This window comes from Gorilla gorilla, chromosome 7 (assembly GCF_029281585.2).
Source record: "Gorilla gorilla gorilla isolate KB3781 chromosome 7, NHGRI_mGorGor1-v2.1_pri, whole genome shotgun sequence".
In the NCBI taxonomy this organism is placed as follows: domain Eukaryota; kingdom Metazoa; phylum Chordata; class Mammalia; order Primates; family Hominidae; genus Gorilla; species Gorilla gorilla.
This window is the reverse complement of record NC_073231.2, coordinates 149454201-149471870: the sequence shown is the minus strand read 5'-3', so window position 1 is coordinate 149471870 and position 17670 is coordinate 149454201. Positions and strand designations below refer to the sequence as shown.

Sequence of the window (17670 nt, the reverse complement as noted above, 5' to 3'; positions counted from 1 at the left end):
TCAGGAGTTCAAAACCAGCCTGGCCAACATGGCGAAACCCTGTCTCTAATAAAAATACAAAAATTAGCCAAGTGTAGTGGCGGGCGCCTGTAATCCCAGCTACTCAGGGAAGCTGAGGCACGAGAATCGCTCAAACCTGGGAGGCGGAGGTTGCAGTGAGCCAAGATCACGCCACTGCACTGCAGCCTGGGCAACAGAGCAAGACTCCATCTCAAAAAAAAAAAAAATCCACGACTAATTTCTGAATCTAAGAAATTATGGAGGCCAGGCGTGGTGGCTCATGCCTGTAATCCCAGCACTTTGGGAGGCCGAGGCAGGCGGATCACAAGGTCAGAAGATCGAGACCATCCTGGCTAAGAGGGTGAAACCCCATCTCTACTAAAAATACAAAAATTAGCTGGGCGTGGTGGCACGCACCTGTAGTCCCAGCTACTCGGGAGGCTGAGGCATGAGAATTGCTTGAATCTGGGAGGCAGAGGTTGCAGTGAGCCGAGATCACGCCACTGTACTCCAGCCTGGACGAGAGAGCGAGACTCCATCTCAAAAAAAAACAAAAAAAGAAATTTTGGATTTCTTTGATAATTTGTTTCTACTGCCTCAACAGAAAAAAGTCTCCAAATTGCATCTTTTTTTTTTTTTTTTTGAGACGGAGTCTTGCTCTGTCTCCCAGGCTGGAGTGCAGTGGCACGATCTCAGCACAGTCACCTCTGCCTCCCTAGTTCAAGCGATTCTCCTGCCTCAGCCTCCCGAGTAGCTGGAATTACAGGCATGCGCCACCACACCCAGCTAATTTTGTATTTTTAGTAGAGACGGGGTTTCTCCATGTTGGCCAGGCTGGTCTGGAACTCCCGACCTCAGGTGATCCGCCCACCTCGGCCTCCCAAAGTGCTGGGATTACAGGCGTGAGCCATCACACCCGGCCGAACCAATTTTTAAAAAGAAGAGTACAAGCCGAGTGCAGTGGCTCATGCCTGTAATCTCAGAGGTTTGGGAGGCCAAGGCAGGAGGAATGCTTGAATTCGAGTGATCAGGACAGGAATTTGAGACCAGCCTGGGCAACATAGCAAGACTCCATCTCTGAAAACAAAAAAAAAGTACAATGACTTAAGAAAGATTGTGTAGTTTGACACTATGGTCAATAGAATACAAATTATGTGACTTTAATATCATAATTAGTAACTGCTGAAATGAAGAAAACTAAATTTTTATGGAAGAAATATATAACAATTTAGAAACTGTGAAGTCTTTATTTTTTTATTTTACTTTATTTTTTTTTGAGATGGAGTCTCGCTCCGTCGCCCAGGCTGGAGTGCAGTGGCGCGATCTCGGCTCACTGCAAGCTCCGCCTCCCGGGTTCAGGCCATTCCCCTGCCTCAGCCTCCGGAGTAGCTGGGACTACAGGCGCCCGCCACCACGCCCGGCTAATTTTTTGTTTTTTTTAGTAGAGACAGGGTTTCACCGTGTTAGCCAGGATGGTCTCGATCTCCTGACCTCGTGATCCGCCTGCCTCAGCCTCCCAAAGTGCTGGGATTACAGGCGTGAGCCACCGCGCCCGGCCTAAAATTGTGAAATCTTTATTAAGCAACACTGCCTGCCCATCACCAGAGCAGGTGGACATAACCCAGCAGCGACTCACTTCAGTCATCTCTAATGTTTTGCTAACTTCCAGTCAGATAAAAGCCATCGCCTTACGGATGTCTTTAAACGTTATCATCATGAAACGTCCTTTCATAGCAAGATGTTAAGGTGGCGGGGGGCGGACCACATTTCCCTTACCCTTGTCAGCCTGAGTGGCTGTTTTTATTTTATTTATTTGAGATGGAGTCTCGCTCTGTCGTCCAGGCTGGGGTGCGGTGGCGCCATCTGGGCTCACTGCAACCTCTGCCTCCCGGGGTCAAGCGATTCTCCTGCCTCAGCCTCCCAAGTAGCTGGGATTACAGGCGCGCGCAACTACCCCCGACTAATTTTTCATTTTTATTAGATACGGGATTTCACCATGTTTTGCCAGGCTGGTCTCGAACTCCTGACCTCAAATGATCCGCCCGCCTCGGCCTCCCAAAGTGCTGGGATTACAGGCCTGAGCCACCGCGCATGGCCGTGACTGCTTTTAAACGCCTTTCGATGGAAGACGTTGACGGTGGCCTCTCGATGTCAGGGCCGCGCTGCCACCCCCTCCCGCCCCAGGCAGCAGGACTGGGCTCTGAGCTGAGGGCAGGAGCAGCTGGCGGCTCGCAGCGCGACCGTGGGACCCACTGTGAGCCGCCGCGACCCTCCTTGACTCGCCGTGACCCATCGTGATCCGATGTGATCCTTAACCCGCCGTGACCCGCTGTCACCCACAGTCACCCAACGTGATTCGCCGTAACTCTGGTGGTGTTTGCTGCTTGCTGCCCGAGCCTGGGCGTCCCCGTGGGCGCGGGTGACGGTGCAAGTGCTTGGGACGACAACCCGGGCTCCTCATCGCGGCCGGAATCCAAGAGGCTGCGGGGCGAGGTCTGCGTATTCGGGGGCGGAACCCCGGGAGAGAAGGGGAGCCAAGGGAGACGCCGCAGCGTGAGCCCGCCTGGCCCCAGCGCCTGCGAGGCTCCTTCCGACGCCGCGGGCAGCCCGCGCGGCGCTGCCTGCCGGCCCTCGTCTCGTGTCCTCCCACCGTCCCAACCAGGGCCTGGGCCCAGCGCCCCACGGGCTAAAGAGGTTGCGGCCCAGGACCTCGTCCGGGGACCCGCCCGCGCGCGGCCGGCGGACGAGACTGCGCTTCCCAAGCGGCTTTGCGGCCGCGGACTCCAAGTCCCAGCTGCGCCCGGGACGCTGCGCGCCCCCGGGACTCCATTTCCCAGAGTGCCCCGCCCCAGCCTCCCGGCCCCGCCCCCCACCTGGCGCCGCGGGCAGCCGGAGCGCACCCAGCCGGAAGCCGCTGTCGGGGAGCCGGCGGTGGGGCTGGACGCAGGTGAGGTGGCACCGGACTCAGCCGCGCCCTGGGCCGTGGATGCTCCGTGAGAGTCAGGGAACGCTGTGGGGGTCTGGGATCGAGGGGCATGGGGGCAGCCTGGGGCTGTGGTAGGGAGTCTGGCTGCGGTGAGGTCTCCCCGCGTGCTTGGGAGCCGCGCGACGCCTGCGCAGGGCCCCCTCCCCTAAGGGCTGGCCCTGGGGCCCTGCTGGGGAGCCCGAGCAGGTTTCCGGCTCCCAGGATAGGATCCTTGAGGGTGGCTGCGCCCCGAGGCCTGTCCTGCCCTGGAGGAATCTGGCTCGCCAGGGCTCTCCAGGACCAGCCAGCCTCGAGTGGGCGTGGGCTGCACACAGGCGCCGTCTCGTGCCTGTCCCTAGCATGCGGGCTTTAGCTGCGAACCGTGTTAACGACCTGCGCCAGGAGCCCCAGTCCCAAGGTTGTCTGCCTCCCCTCTTGTCAGTCAGAGGGGAGTAGAATGTACCTTTTCTCGGCCTAGTGGGGAGTCGTGGGTTGGGACCAGCTGCTCTGGGCTGGGTGGTAGCTCAGGACCCCTGCGGCGCTGTAGGCCGAGAGCTCCCTGGGGAACAGGGCTGCGACGAGGGAGTGCCTTGGTCCAGCTGGGTCTTTCTGGTTGCCAGTGGACTATGCCCCACTCTGAGGGCCTCACTCTGTGCCAGTTGCCACAGAAGAGTGGGGCTCCAAAGGATGAGAGCGTGATGACCTCAGCCTCCCACTGTTTGACACTACAGGTACAACTGACATGGGTGAACCCCAGGGGTCCATGCGGATTCTAGTGACAGGGGGCTCTGGGCTGGTAGGCAAAGCCATCCAGAAGGTGGTAGCAGATGGAGCTGGACTTCCTGGAGAGGACTGGGTGTTTGTCTCCTCTAAAGACGCCGATCTCACGTGAGTGAGCCCATCCCCAGATCAGCCCTTCCTCTCCATCCTACCCCGCACCCTAGAACTAAGAGTTCCAGGCTGGGCCTGTTCCTGAGTCTAACAGTAGCTGTGTGTCTGGGTCCTTCCTGCCAGGTGGTTGGCCTGTTCTGGGTGTGCTTGGCTGTGTTCCTGGACAAACAAACACCCTCCCATCTCTTCCCAGAAGCCTGCACCCTCATATCAGCCAGGCCCTGGGGCCACCCTCCCTTTTGACTGTCCCTCCTGCCATTGTCCCACCCAGTTCCTGCACTTGGCACCCAACCCTGGGGTGCTGGTTCCCTCCAGAGCCTCCTGACAGCTTGGCTTCCTACAGGGATACAGCACAGACCCGCGCCCTGTTTGAGAAGGTCCAACCCACACACGTCATCCATCTTGCTGCAATGGTGGGGGGCCTGTTCCGGAATATCAAATACAATTTGGACTTCTGGGTAAGTGAGGGTGGCCCCAGCAAGCACTGGAAACCAGGATCCCAGGTTCTGGGAACTTCCTGGCGGGCTTCCCACTCTCACAGGCCCACATTCCCACCCCAGGAAGTCCCTGAGGATCAGGGCTTGGCACAGCCTGGTGGGGGCAGCCCCTGAGGGACCCCCAGTCACTCACACTTGGTGCTGTGGACAGAGGGCCATGCAGGGGGCCTGGAGGCACTTGGCCCAGTAGGCAAAGCTGTGGAGCTGACTTGCAGCATCGGGAAGCTGAAAAGAGCCAGCGGCCACGTGGGACTGGGAGCTGGTTCCTGCCCCCTGAGTCCCCAGGGCCTCTGGCTCCCAGGACTGTGCTGGCTCAGCTCCCCTGAGCCGGGCCCACCACACACTCCGGGGTGCAGGGGTGCGAACAGCGCTCTGTGCATCTGCTGCCTGTGTCTGGGGGAAGGGGGCGTGGTGTAAGGGCCCTGCCGCGGCTAGCTGTGTTCCGGAGGGTTGGCCCCACCAGTCACTGGGCAGCAGCCTTGCCTTAGCTGGCTTTGCTAAGTGTAGGAGGCACTAGGGTCAGCAGAGGCTCAGAGCAGATTCTGCCCAGGAGCCCTGTCACCCCAGAGCCCTCCTTGTCGGTGTCTCGGCCTTCCCAGCAGGCTGCCTGGCCACCACCTCTCCCTTCTCCCAAGACCAGTCCCAGGGCTCCAGCCATGCCGTGTCTAGTTCATGCACGGGAAGTGGGGCCTGCGGGGTGGACCCGGCAAGCGCAGGCTCCATTGATCCTGGGAGGTAGAGCCAGGTGGGAGCTTCTCCAGGGTGGGGAAGTAGACCGCCCTGTTCCCCGTGTAGTGGGAGCCCCAGCCCAGCCCAGGGCCAGACTGGGCTCCTTCCCAGCCTCCAGTGGGGTCCCATACCCTGACCTCAGCAGCCTCCTGGGTGGGGCCGAGCCCTGAGCTGGGGGTGTGATTCTCCTCATAGTGGAAGGCAGAGCCAGCCCCTCCTCCAGCCTTGGTGGGGCTGGAGAGCAATGGTGTCTGTAAGCCCACTGCCTTGTCCGGAAACGGTTAGGATGGGCAGGCTTGGGTCCTACCAGGGCTGAAGGGCCAGGGTGTGTCGCCACTTCTGCGTCTGGAGGAGCAGGTAAGCGCTGGGATCTGGCCTGGGGAGCCTGAACTGTCCCCGCCTCACCCCTGCAGAGGAAAAACGTGCACATGAACGACAACGTCCTGCACTCGGCCTTCGAGGTGGGCGCCCGCAAGGTGGTGTCCTGCCTGTCCACCTGTATCTTCCCTGACAAGACGACCTACCCGATAGATGAGACCATGGTGAGGGGCAGGGCCTGGCTGTGGGTGGGGCCGGGGAGCCTGTGGGCGGGGCCGGGAAGTAGCGGCCTCTGCCTCTCCCGCCCCCGCAGATCCACAATGGGCCTCCCCACAACAGCAATTTTGGGTACTCGTATGCCAAGAGGATGATCGACGTGCAGAACAGGTCCTCACGCCCATCCTGCTGAGGCCCAGCCAGGAGTGGGGGAGAGGGCCCCCAGGGGCGGGTGGGGCCGGCTGGTCGGGTCTTCGTGCCAGCCTCAGTAAGAGGCCAGCGGCAGCCTGGGGTGGGATCGCGGGCCCAGGACGAGGGCAGGAGACGCTGTACCTCCGCAGGGCCTACTTCCAGCAGTACGGCTGCGCCTTCACCGCTGTCATCCCCACCAACGTCTTCGGGCCCCACGACAACTTCAACATCGAGGATGGCCACGTGCTGCCTGGCCTCATCCACAAGGTGCACCTGGCCAAGAGTGAGTGCGTCCGCCCGATGGGGTGCCCGGGCTCAGCTCGGGAGGAGGTGACCCAGTGCCTCTGACACCTGCTCCTTCCCCGAATCTGCAGGCAGCGGCTCGGCCCTGACGGTGTGGGGTACAGGGAAGCCACGGAGGCAGTTCATATACTCGCTGGTGCGTAAAGGAAGGCACAGCTCTCCCCAGAGAACCTGCCCTATTGAGCCCTGGGCTGGCCCCTGCTGGGCTGTTGGGGAGGTGGTGCAGGAGGGAGGCTCCCACCAGCAGAGAATCTGGGCTGAGCTCCGAGAGGAGCCATCTCTGGTCCTTGTGGAGGCCCCATAGGCTCCTGTCTCCAGGAGTCACTGGTGTAGCTCTGAGCTCCGAGGGAGAAAGGAGGGACCCCTGGTCCCCAGGCTGAGCCCCCACTGAACAAGGACAGCAGTATGGACTCCCCGGCAGGGGCGTTTGGGAGAGGGGTGGCTATACCCATGGTCTCTGACCCTGCCTGTCTGACCTCTAGGACCTGGCCCAGCTCTTTATCTGGGTCCTGCGGGAGTACAATGAAGTGGAGCCCATCATCCTCTCCGGTGGGTACCTCAGCCCTCAGCCCCCTTCCTCCATGGTGGGACAGGATCCAAGGCTGTCCTGGGAGGCTGGCTGAGGGGTGGGAGCAGGAATATTCATGGGCAGTCGGGCGGCACCAAGGGGAGGCCTGACCCGGTGGCTCCCCACAGTGGGCGAGGAAGATGAGATCTCCATCAGGGAGGCAGCCGAGGCGGTGGTGGAGGCCATGGACTTCCATGGGGAGGTCACCGTATCCGCTGGCTCCAGTGCTGGGGGTTGGGCGGGGGCCCCTTGGGCGGGCTCAGTGGCCCCCCGGTGTAGGGCCAGCGTGGGTGGGACACTGCGGAGGGAGGTCGCTCACCCTGGCAGGCGGAGGAGCTCTGCTGTGGCTCCCCTGGGAATGGCAGAGGTTCAAGGGCAAGCTGCGGGGGCTGGGGTGGAGGTGCTCCTCTCGCTGTGGCCTTGACAAAGCGTCCAGTTTGATACAACCAAGTCGGATGGGCAGTTTCAGAAGACAGCCAGTAACAGCAAGCTGAGGACCTACCTGCCCGACTTCCGGTTCACACCCTTCAAGCAGGGTGAGCCCTGACCCCACAGCCCTCCACTTGGTGGCCCCCACACCTGCTGGCCTGCCCCAGCCCCTCCCTCATGCTCGCTACCAGGGCAGAGGTGAGGTGCCCCCTCAGAGCCTGTACTGCCCTGGAGGTGGGACACCAAAGCTCTGAGGGGTGACTTCCCTGTCCCTGGGCCTCCTCCCCCCACTTCCTCCCATGCAGCCCCGACCCTCCCTGTCCATGGCCCTCACCTGCCTGCCTCTGCAGCGGTGAAGGAGACCTGTGCTTGGTTCACTGACAACTACGAGCAGGCCCGGAAGTGAAGCGGGAAGACAGGATCAGGTGCCAGCGGACCATCGGCTGGCAGAGCCCAGCGGCCACCACCCGTCAACCCTGCCAGGAGCTGAGGGCACCACCCAGCAACCTGGGCCTGCATTCCATCCGCTCTGCAGCCCCAAGCATCTTTCCAGTGGGGCCCCCATTCACGTTGGTCCTCAGGAAAACCAGGGTACCAGGCAGGCCCGGCGCTTTACTCCCCAAACCAGCCCCCTGCGCGTGTCCACTCTGATCCTGCATCCCACTCCCTGGGAGCCAATAAAGTGCATTTTCACAGGCCTGGCCTTGGCAGCTCTGTGCTGAGCCATCCCCCACACCCAGGCACTGCCCTCTAGCCTGGCCAGTCCCAGGACCCACTATCCCCCTGGCTTACTGTTCAGCCCCCAAGAGCTGGCGACTCCCTGGGGTGGAAAGGCCGCAGAGGCTGGAGATGGGAAGGCACACGTGGGCAGGCAGCAGGCAGACTGGTGTGGACTGTCAGCTGGACAAGGATGTGCAGGGCAGGGCCAGTCCCAGCCCCTCCACATGTGGCCATCTGCAGGCCTGAGTAACTTGAGCTCACCCGGACCTCCCTGCCTCAGCCTGAGGGCCCTGGGGAAGCTGGTCTAGGGGCCAGAAATGTCTAGTGAGCCAGCCGAGCTGGGCCCATGGATGGATATGAGGGGAGGCTGATGATTGGGTGGCTCGGGCTTCCCCTGGCCTGGCCCCTCCTCTCTGTGGCTCTCAGGCTTGGGCGTGGGTCCCCCACCTGGCCTCATCCCATGGAGAGGGACAGGTGCTTGCTGGACAGGTCAGCTCCAGCCACCAGAGGTGGGGTGTCATTGCTCGCCCCCCCCGGCCATTCTCAGAAGGGAGACAGCAAAGTCCAGAATGGTTCCCGGGCCAGTGCCTCAGCCAGGCAGGGTGGCGCTGGGGTATGGACCAGGAGCACTGGGCTCCAGGCCCCAGCTTGTCCGTCGCCCCCTTTCTCAGTGCCTCGCACAGAGGGAGCCCCTAGGCCAGAACCCTCTGGTCCACTGCACCTAGGACCCAGACGCCCTCCCTGGCTCCTGGCCCAACTCTGGGCCCACCTCCTCAGGGTCCCTCTCCTGGGCGCCCTGTGCCGTCTTCACGCACACGATGCCTTTTGGCTGCAGGTAGGGCCTGCTGCTTCACTTCTTTGTTCATTCTGGCAGCGGTGATGTGTCCTCCCTGTCCCGGCACTGAGTCCAGACCGGTGTGTCCTGCACCCAGCCAACCGCTTACCTCATCTCTCACTGTCCCTTTGTGTCCAGCAAGCCGAGGTGTCCTCCAGGCCTCCTCTGAGACTGGCCCCCTCTTGGGTCAAGGCCTCCCTACCTTTTAGGCCTCAGCTGAGGTGGCCCAGCCTCCAAAACACCTTCCCTGATGGCACCTTCACAGCGCCTCTCGGAGCATCCACCCTGCCCTGCTGGGATTGTTTGGAAACCTCTGGGAGCCCCGCCTCAACCCCTACCCCTCCCGCTGACACCCCAGGACCTGGAGCTCCAGGAGATGGGTTGGCCTCGTTCACAGTGTATCCCCTGGCCCCAGCCCTTTGTGGATAAAGGCTCTGCCCATGTGGGGGTTCAGGAAAGGCCTCCTGGAGAGGGTGGCGCCTATGTGGCTGCTTGGATCCACCAGGTGAACAGTGGGAAGAAGCCCAGCCAAGAGCAGAGAGGTGCCCTGGACACAAGCCATGGCTGGCTGGGTGTCCACGTCAGCTGAGGGCTCCCAGCTGATGCTCAGAAGCCCAGCCCGGCATGGGACGGAGAAGTTGAACGGGGCTGGGCCCCTGGGCCTTCTTTTACCCACTGTGGCCCTGGGCACTCAGCCAGCAATCCTCCTTCACCTCGCCTCAGTCCACTTGTTTATGATGAGCTTTGTCCTTTTGTATGATGGCATGGCACTGGATGCCTCTGGCCCCTCTCACCTCCCCACAGCCTTGTTCCTGAGCCATCACTGGCCCAGGGGGCCTGGGAGAAATTCCAGGGAGTCTGTGGGAAGGGGCCGGGAGGATCCGAGGTGGCAGGAGATACAGCTGCTGACGCTGTGTGCCGGTGCAAAGTGTCCACCAACCACGTTTCTCGGCTGCAGTGGCCGAAGCAGCCTCCTGGTGGCTTTCTGTCCCTTTCCACCTCATTTGCTTCAGAGCCTTGACACACTGGCTGTCCCGCGTGTGTGCTGACTGTAGTCTGTCTACACTGCCACCAAGCAGGGCTGCAGGGTGGGGTCCAGCCTGTCCCATCTGCTGCCGTGGGGTGATCTTGCCCAGGCCCAGAGCAGGGCCCAGAGGCTGCAGCTGCACAGTGAATGTTGAATCAATGAGAGGATTTCATTACTGAAGAGCTTAGAAAATGTCAAAGGCTTGGGCCGGCACCGTGGCTCACGCCTGTAATCCCAGCACTTTGGGAGGCCGAGGCAGGTGGATCACGAGGTCAGGAGATTGAGACCATCCTGGCTAACACGGTGAAACCCCATCTCTACTAAAAATACAAAAAAATTAGCCGGGTGTGGTGGCTTGCGCCTATAGTCCCAGCTACTTGGGAGGCTGAGGCAGGAGAATGGCTTGAACCCGGGAGGTGGAGCTTGCAGCGAGTCGAGATCGCGCCACTGCACTCTAGCCTGGGCGACAGAGCGAGACTCCGTCTCAAAAAAAAGAAGAAAATGTCAAAGGCTTCAAAAGAAAATAACATATATAACATGCAGCTTTAGATTGGATGATGAAAAAACCGCACTCAGATCTTCAAGCCTTATTTTCCTTGTGTCGTTAAAAATGACGAGTAGCCCCCTCCCCGACTGTCCCCTCCGTCGGTCTCAGGCCCCTGGCCCTGGCCTGCTCTCCATGACCTGGGTCTCCGCCCCTAGTGCTTCCCCGCAGCTCCACCGTCTGTGGTCGGCGGGGCCTCAGTGACCGCACGCTCTGGACCAGCCCCGCAACCCGCTTCGCTACCCCTCCCCTCCGGAAAACCAACATGTGCTCCTCGCACGCGCGACCGGGACCGCTCCCCGCTCCTCCGGCCTCTCCGAGCGCGAGTATCCCGCCGGCCCCGCCCCTTACGGCCCCGCCCCCATTGGCCCTGCCCCCAGTTTCTCTCAGCCAATGGGTAGTGAGGGGCGGCATAGCCCTTTCGGGCCAATAAGCAGCGAGAGGCGGGGTTCCCGCGCCTTGCAAACCTGTAGAGTGCGGACAAAAAGCCGGCCGGAGTGTGCCGTCCCAGTAACCAATCGGCGAGGGTGGGGACGGGGAGGCGAGTCCTATTGGAGGGCGGGGGTGGGGCCTAGATCTGCGGGCGGGGCGCGGCTTGTGGATGGGCGGTGAGCGCAGCGGCGTCCGAGGCAACAAGATGGCGGCTGCGGAGCCGTCTCCGCGGCGCGTGGGCTTCGTGGGCGCGGGCCGCATGGCGGGGGCCATCGCGCAGGGCCTCATCAGAGCAGGTGGGGCGGCACCGGGCTAGGCCTGCGGTCTGGAGTGGGAGCAGCCCCGTGGGAGGTGTCCTGGCACGAGAGTGGGGCCGGGGGCGCGGGCCCAGCCACCCGGGTCTCCGCTCCGCTGGGCGCAGCCGGGGCCACGCCTGTTTGCTCTTACTTTTTTGACGTGGCTGCGGGAAGATTTGAGTCAAACGTGGCTAGGTGCCGCTTCCGTGGCCGGCTTCCTGGCCGCGTGGCCTTAGCCAGGCTCACCTCTTCCAGCCTCTGATTTTCTCTTTGCGCGCCAGCCCCTCATGGGGAGCAGCAGGACTTCTCCCCCAGACACCTTGGCTCTAGGGACACCTGGGCCAGACTATCCATCCTGTACCAGCAGCACCCCCACGTTGTGACAGCCAAAAATGCCTCCAGACACTGCCGAATGTCCCCTGGGTGGGGGGAGGAGACAGGCAAAATCATCCCCTGCTGAGAAACACTGCTTTATACCCGGGATATTTATGCTGACCATATACTTCTCCAGGCATTTAGAATCCTCTCTGCAGATTGTGGATAGGGAGAGCTGGGTGACTTTTGGCTCTCTGCCTTCAGCCATACTTCAGGGTCCAGAAGAGTCAAGATCAATCGGGAAATAGCTTACTATGAGTCTTAGGAGTCTTCCCTGTGAAACCTGGCAGCACCACATGCCTCCCAGAGCTGTACAGGTTAAATGAGACATAAATGTCTAGTGTTGAGCTTAGTACTGGTGTGTGTGGCTGCCACTGTCATGATTAATTGCTGTGTTCAGGTTGTGGTGTACACTTGTGTCTTCCTGTTCGACATTACCAAAATCTAACCCAATCTCTCCACCCCGTACCCGACAAAAGCAGATAATTTCTACCAAGTAGGCATTTAGCCTTTTCTTAGACATTCCAGCATAGACTCTCCCTCCCGAAGAACCTGGGCCCCGATTGGGCCTTCTGTGGCCAATCAACTGCCTTTGTACCCACCACACTCCCCCAAGGCCTGGTGTTCCTCCAGAGGTACTGCCTCTTCTGCTCCAGGCAGCCTTCCCTTCCCTGGAGACAGAGGCCCCAGGGATCTGTGTCCTCACCAATGAGGTAAGCTCTTGGCCTCCATACCCAGCAGCAGTCAGGGGCGTTGACCGCCAAGTAGAATCAGTGGATCTGATTGTCTGGGCCCAGTGAATGGTGCATCCCGCTTTGGGTTCCTGGGGCCAGGAGGGGGCCCAGGATGGGCCAGGCGTGGCTGAGCCTGAGAGGCCAAGTGAGCTCCTCCCTCTCCTCTCAGTGCCATCCTATCCCACCCCTTCACCAACCCCTCTTCCTTTTCCTTTCTTTCCAGGAAAAGTGGAAGCTCAGCACATACTGGCCAGTGCACCAACAGACAGGAACCTATGTCACTTTCAAGTGAGCATAGAGCCCAGGTTCTTCATACCCTCAGGAGCCCAGGATAGCTCTTGGCTCCTGTCCCACTAAGACACTTATCAGAGCCAGGGATGGGTGGTTTATTTAGCTGAAGTTTGCAGACTGGCTGGTCTGGGCTGGGAAAAGGCAGATTAGAGGCCAGGAGGAAAGTAAGGTTGTGGAGGGCCAAAGCAAAGTGTTTGTGTGTGTGTGTGTGTGTGTGTGTGAGTGCATGTCCGTGATTGTGTGTATATGTGAGGCTATGCGTGTGCATGTGTGTATGTGTGTGCTCATGTGCGTTTGCACGTGCGCTTGTGTGTGCGTGTGCACGTGTGAGTGCATGTATGTCAGTGCATATGTGTGCATGTGTGTGTATGAGTGCATGCTCATGAGTGCATGTGAACCTGTGTGGTCGTGAGTGCACGTATGTGCTCGTGCATATGTGCCTGTGCAGATGTGTATATGAGTGCGTGTGCGCGTGTATGAGTGCATGTGTGTACACGAGTGCATGCTCGAGTGGGTGCGTGTGCACGTGTGTGCTCATGAGTGCATTCATGTGTACGTGTGTGTATGCTCGTAAGTGCATGTGTCTGCGTGTGTGTATATGAATGCATGCTCGTGAGTGCGTGCATGTGCATGGGTGTGTTTGCATGCTGGATGGTGGTCACAGACATTCACTGGGGATGGAGGGCTCAGGGCTTGGGGAGGCGCTGACATCAGGACGGCCTGTGAGGAGTAGGGCTAGTCTGGGTGAGTCCTGGGCACCGGAGAAGTCGGGGTGGTCTAGACACTTGCAATGGGAGAGGCCCTGGGACCATGGGAACGTGTGGCATCCAGCAGGAAGGGCTGTGGTGGAGAGGGCGCGCCGCTCACATGGCTCCTGAGGCTTGGTCCTGGTGTCCCTGGCGCAGGCTCTGGGTTGCCGGACCACGCACTCCAACCAGGAGGTGCTGCAGAGCTGCCTGCTCGTCATCTTTGCCACCAAGCCCCATGTCCTGCCAGCTGTCCTGGCAGAGGTGGCTCCTGTGGTCACCACTGAACACATCTTGGTGTCCGTGGCTGCTGGGGTGTCTCTGAGCACCCTGGAGGAGGTGAGTGTCCCTTGGGCTAAGGCCTTGGTCCCAGTATAGGCTCTGCTGGCCAGGCTTGGGCGGCAGGCAGCCCCCCAGAGAGCCTGAGAGGTGGCCGTGTGGCCCACCTGGATCAAGTGGCTGGATATAGGGTTCCCTCCTGGTGCTGTACCTGGGAGGCAGAAGCTGGAGCCCACCGCGAGCTGACGTGGACCTTTCCTGAGGCCCCTACAGACTCCCTGATTCTGACCTCTCTCTGGCCAGCTGCTGCCCCCAAACACACGGGTGCTGCGGGTCTTGCCCAACCTGCCCTGTGTGGTCCAGGAGGGGGCCATTGTGATGGCGCGGGGCCGCCACGTGGGGAGCAGCGAGACCAGGCTCCTGCAGCATCTGCTGGAGGCCTGTGGGCGGTGTGAGGAGGTGCCTGAAGCCTACGTCGACATCCACACTGGCCTTAGTGGCAGTGGTGTGGCCTTTGTGAGTATTGCCTCGTCCATCCCCGGCCGCACCCTCGGCAAAGAGGGGCCCACCCAAGTCCCTCTGACAAGCCTCTGCCCTCAGAGTCCAACCTTGAGGCCCGCGTGGTTGCTCCCCAGGCCCACTGGGAGCTCTGCTTGTCCCCGGGACTTCACTGCCTTGGGGATGTTTGAGGCCAGCCCCTTTGCAGACCCTTGGGCTCTGGCCTTGGTTCTGGCCATCCATGGCTACTGCTCTGGGCATTGTTCCTGAAGGTCCTGAGCCCCCAGGCTTTGACACCTATCCCCCCCAACCACCATGCCGCGGCTACAGGTGTGTGCATTCTCCGAGGCCCTGGCTGAGGGAGCCGTCAAGATGGGCATGCCCAGCAGCCTGGCCCACCGCATCGCTGCCCAGACCCTGCTGGTGAGTGAGGGTGGCCCCTGGGGAACATCGGGAAGGCCCAGGCCTGTACCACTTCCAGTGGGCAGGGAAACAGCAGGCTCGAGAAGCTGGGGCCAAGGTTGGGGGATGCAACGAGGGCAGGACGCACAGTGGAGACCGCGCCACCTCCCCCGGTCACCAGGCCCTAACGCTCTCCTCAGGGGACGGCCAAGATGCTGCTGCACGAGGGCCAACACCCAGCCCAGCTGCGCTCAGACGTGTGCACCCCGGGTGGCACCACCATCTATGGACTCCACGCCCTGGAGCAGGGCGGGCTGCGAGCAGCCACCATGAGCGCCGTGGAGGCTGCCACCTGCCGGGCCAAGGAGCTCAGCAGAAAGTAGGCTGGGCTCTGGCCATCCTTTCCTGCCTTTGTGCCCCTGCCTCTCCCTGTGTCCCTTCCCCTGAGGACTGCGGCTCCCTCCCTCGTGCATGAGGGTCTCCTACTGCTCCTTCTCCCCTTGCACAGGGAAATGCAGGGGGCAGGACTTGAGAGGTTCCAGCAGGCGGGGGAGCCCCGACCAGTGGGGACACTCCTCCCTCCCCAGTGAGCAGAAGGCACCGTGGTGGTGGCTCTGCCCCTTGCTGCAGTGAGCCCACCTTGCTGCACCATTGGTTCTGAGGGGCCCAAGAGATGGCGTCTTGGTCATTTGCCCACATGGTTGGGCTGTTGGTTGAGGCCATGAACAGAACTTACGGTAACAGGCACGGCTGGCCCAATGCCTGGTCTGGAGCTGGAGCTTGCCTTTGGCTTTCCAGGTGGCTCCGTGCAGCTACAGTCAGGCCAGCTGCCTCATCTCAGCTCTAGGGGGCACGAGCCATATGGGGTCTGCACAAGAGACCCTCTCCCCTGCAGTAAAGCCAGGGGCCCTGGCCTGCTGGCCTGATGGGGCCCCCATGGGGAGCTGGAGCCTGCCCTGCAGCCTGGAGAAGAGGGTGGCTGTGGTGGGCATGCTCATCCCCTGCTAAGGAGAAGGAACTGCTGGGCCAGGTCTGCAGCAGTGCTGGGGTGGCACCAGGTGGGCAGTGGTAGGTGGGGTGGCTTGAGGTCTGGGAGGGTGGCCCTGGCCAGCCAGGACACATGCAGACCCCTGGCTTTAGTTTGGATACAGGCTCCCTCTTTCCTCCCGATCCTAAGCTCCTGGCAAGTGGCCAGGTGGCTCTCGGCCCTCCTGCCCCTTGCCTAGGTCAGGGGTCCTGGAATACCCCGTAGCTCTGGCACCACCCCACTGGCCTCTGACGGCAAGACTTGGCCCCTCCACCTGTCCCTAACGGACAGCAGGTCAGGAAAGCCAGGACTTAGGGGAGAAGCAAACCCCCAGGATTGAAGGCTAGGGTTCTAGGGCCTTTGGGTGGGGAGGGCCCGGGCCAGACGGCCTCAGCTCCGTCCCCTGCCCCACAAGATTCACCTGGGCCTCCAGTCCCACGCTGGCCCCAACTGCTGCAGCTCTCGGCTTCCACCCAACAGCCTCTGGAGGTGACGCGGGAGCATGCCCTCAGCGAGGCTGGGCGGCGGGTCCTGCTGTGCCATCTCCCTGTGCGCCTGAGCAGATCAATTCCCCAGTGCAAAACAGGGCTAAGGGCACCTGCAGGACAGCAGCACGCTCCATCCCTCATGCTCAGCTGCCTCTGCGGCCACGGACTTCTACCCTCCATCTGCTCTCTCTTACTCTCCCGAGCCTAGCCCGTCCGTAAGCTCCCTCCCCTGCCTGGTTCCCAGGGCAGGCTGACTCGGTTGACTGCTTGGTCCAAGCCTGGCCCTGGCACTTGTCAGGGTCAGCCTAAGGAGATGGGAATAAAGAGGCCAGAGAGCACCAAGTGAGCTCATGTTTCACCAGAGGTGGATAAAACCAAGTTCTGGGCTGGGCCCAGTGGCTCACATCTGTAATTCCAGCACTTTGGGAGGCCGAGGCGGGCAGATCACGAAGTCAGGAGTTTGAGACCAACCTGACCAACATGGAGAAACCCCATCTCTACTAAAAATACAAAATTAGCTGGATGTGGTGGTGCGTGCCTGTAATCCCAGCTACTTGGGAGGCTGAGGCAGGAGAATTGCTTGAATCCAGGAGGCGGAGGTTGCAGAGAGCCAAGATCATGCCACTGCACTCCAGCCTGGGTGACAGCAAGACTCTGTCTTGGGAAAAAAAAAAAAAAGAAACAAGGTCCAATGCCTGCCCCATAAGTTGAGGCCTGGAACCTTGGTCAAGGACAGGTGTCAGCCGATGGGGGTGCTGGCACTGTGGACAGCAGAGGTCTCCCCATGCCTGCTACAGGCCTCTACATCACCTGGGGGCTTTGTAGGGCATGGAATTGCAGTTTCCCCTGCACGCTGTCACCCCAGGGGACTGTGTGCCAATCCTGGGCAGGCCTGGGAGCCTGGGGTCTGGTGCAGGTGGCCCCCTGAAGGAAGGTGGACAGCCCTTCTAACGGCCACCTGCATTCACACCGAGCCCATCTGCAAGGAGAAATCATTGACTGCACCAACACCTGTCTGCCCCTGGGACCTCTGACAAGCCCTGGGCGCTAGGTGAGCTCAGCTCGGGAGGTGGAGATCCCAAGCCAGCCACTCCTGGCCCAGCTGGTGAGGGCCTGTGACAAAGACACGGGCTCAGTTCTCGGCACGGCAGGGAGCGTTGTGGTCAGCCAGACCTCCCCTGTGCCTTCTACTGCCAGGTGAAAACTGTTCTTCAAGATAGAAAACGATGGATATGATTACGGTATCTTTGATCAATGTTCCACTTTTATGCCCTATGCCCCAACTGTTAATCTAGGGGGTGTTCCTGATCCAAACGTTGGATCAAGAGTTTAAAAATAAGACTTCAAAACAGGGATGCTCATGAAGTGGACATGTCCAGCCTTTATTAGATAAAGCCACTGGGCCCATCTGACCAGGCGAGCTCAGCTGTAAACAAGCTCGCCAGTTAGACGAAGGGCCCTCAACAGAGCATGACCCCGCAAGCCTAGGGACTCCGACATGCTGTTGGGGCTGCTCCCCATGGGTGTCTCAACTAGGTAGGTAAGGGGTTGGGGTCTCTGCAGGACTCCCCCCCCGGCCTGGGGGTGCTCCCTTTCCTTTCCTACCACAGTGTGATGTTTCATCCGCAGCCCAGTGGACATCCAGGGGGTCCCCCAAGCCTACAGGTCCTTGGGCCAAGGCAGTGGCCTCGTCCCCCTGAAAACGCGGGTCGGGTGGTTTCAACAAAACCTGCACTCATCTTTCCCTCCTCAGCGCCTTCCCTTCTCCAGCCCCCCAAGCCCAGGAACTCTGACAGTGATGCTGACACAGGGGTCACTAACTGGAAGAGCAGTGAACAGGAGCTGGGGGCTCTTGGGGGCCATCTGAG

At 60.7% G+C, this 17670-nt stretch overlaps 2 protein-coding genes across 10 annotated transcripts; both read left to right on the top strand.

The window, feature by feature from the left end:
- Positions 1 to 2524: 2524 nt before the first annotated feature.
- Positions 2525 to 7806, top strand: GFUS (GDP-L-fucose synthase). Of its 9 annotated transcripts, none has more exons than XM_004047631.5 (11): positions 2525 to 2947; positions 3697 to 3853; positions 4200 to 4314; positions 5496 to 5624; positions 5714 to 5787; positions 5958 to 6091; positions 6183 to 6247; positions 6594 to 6660; positions 6808 to 6887; positions 7116 to 7215; positions 7459 to 7806. In XM_004047631.5, the coding sequence occupies exons 2-11, from the start codon at positions 3708 to 3710 to the stop codon at positions 7512 to 7514; spliced, it is 966 nt and encodes a 321-aa protein (XP_004047679.4). In that variant the 5' UTR covers positions 2525 to 2947; positions 3697 to 3707; the 3' UTR covers positions 7515 to 7806. The 9 variants fall into 9 exon arrangements, 7 of the variants coding, with proteins under 7 accessions (XP_004047679.4, XP_018888259.3, XP_004047680.4 ...); XM_019032714.4 differs by having other exon boundaries at positions 2834 to 2947; positions 7414 to 7806; XM_004047632.4 differs by having other exon boundaries at positions 2871 to 2993.
- Positions 7807 to 10813: 3007 nt separating this feature from the next.
- On the top strand, positions 10814 to 16144 carry PYCR3 (pyrroline-5-carboxylate reductase 3). Its single transcript, XM_004047634.5, has 6 exons — positions 10814 to 10962; positions 12295 to 12359; positions 13268 to 13447; positions 13691 to 13903; positions 14216 to 14308; positions 14488 to 16144. Exons 1-6 carry the CDS (start codon positions 10836 to 10838, stop codon positions 14668 to 14670), a joined length of 861 nt encoding a protein of 286 aa, XP_004047682.2. The 5' UTR covers positions 10814 to 10835; the 3' UTR covers positions 14671 to 16144.
- The last annotated feature ends 1526 nt before the right edge of the window (positions 16145 to 17670 follow it).

Coding starts and splice junctions, on each gene's coding strand:
- GFUS (XM_055348442.1), top strand. CDS start 3,793: ATGGAGCTGGACTTCCTGGAGAGGACTGGGTGTTTGTCTCCTCTAAAG. Junction 6,248..6,593: donor GGCAGTTCATATACTCGCTG/GTGCGTAAAGGA, acceptor TCTGACCTCTAG/GACCTGGCCCAGCTCTTTAT. Junction 6,888..7,115: donor ACTTCCATGGGGAGGTCACC/GTATCCGCTGGC, acceptor CAAAGCGTCCAG/TTTGATACAACCAAGTCGGA.
- PYCR3 (XM_004047634.5), top strand. CDS start 10,836: ATGGGCGGTGAGCGCAGCGGCGTCCGAGGCAACAAGATGGCGGCTGCG. Junction 10,963..12,294: donor GCAGGGCCTCATCAGAGCAG/GTGGGGCGGCAC, acceptor CTTTCTTTCCAG/GAAAAGTGGAAGCTCAGCAC. Junction 14,309..14,487: donor TCGCTGCCCAGACCCTGCTG/GTGAGTGAGGGT, acceptor CGCTCTCCTCAG/GGGACGGCCAAGATGCTGCT.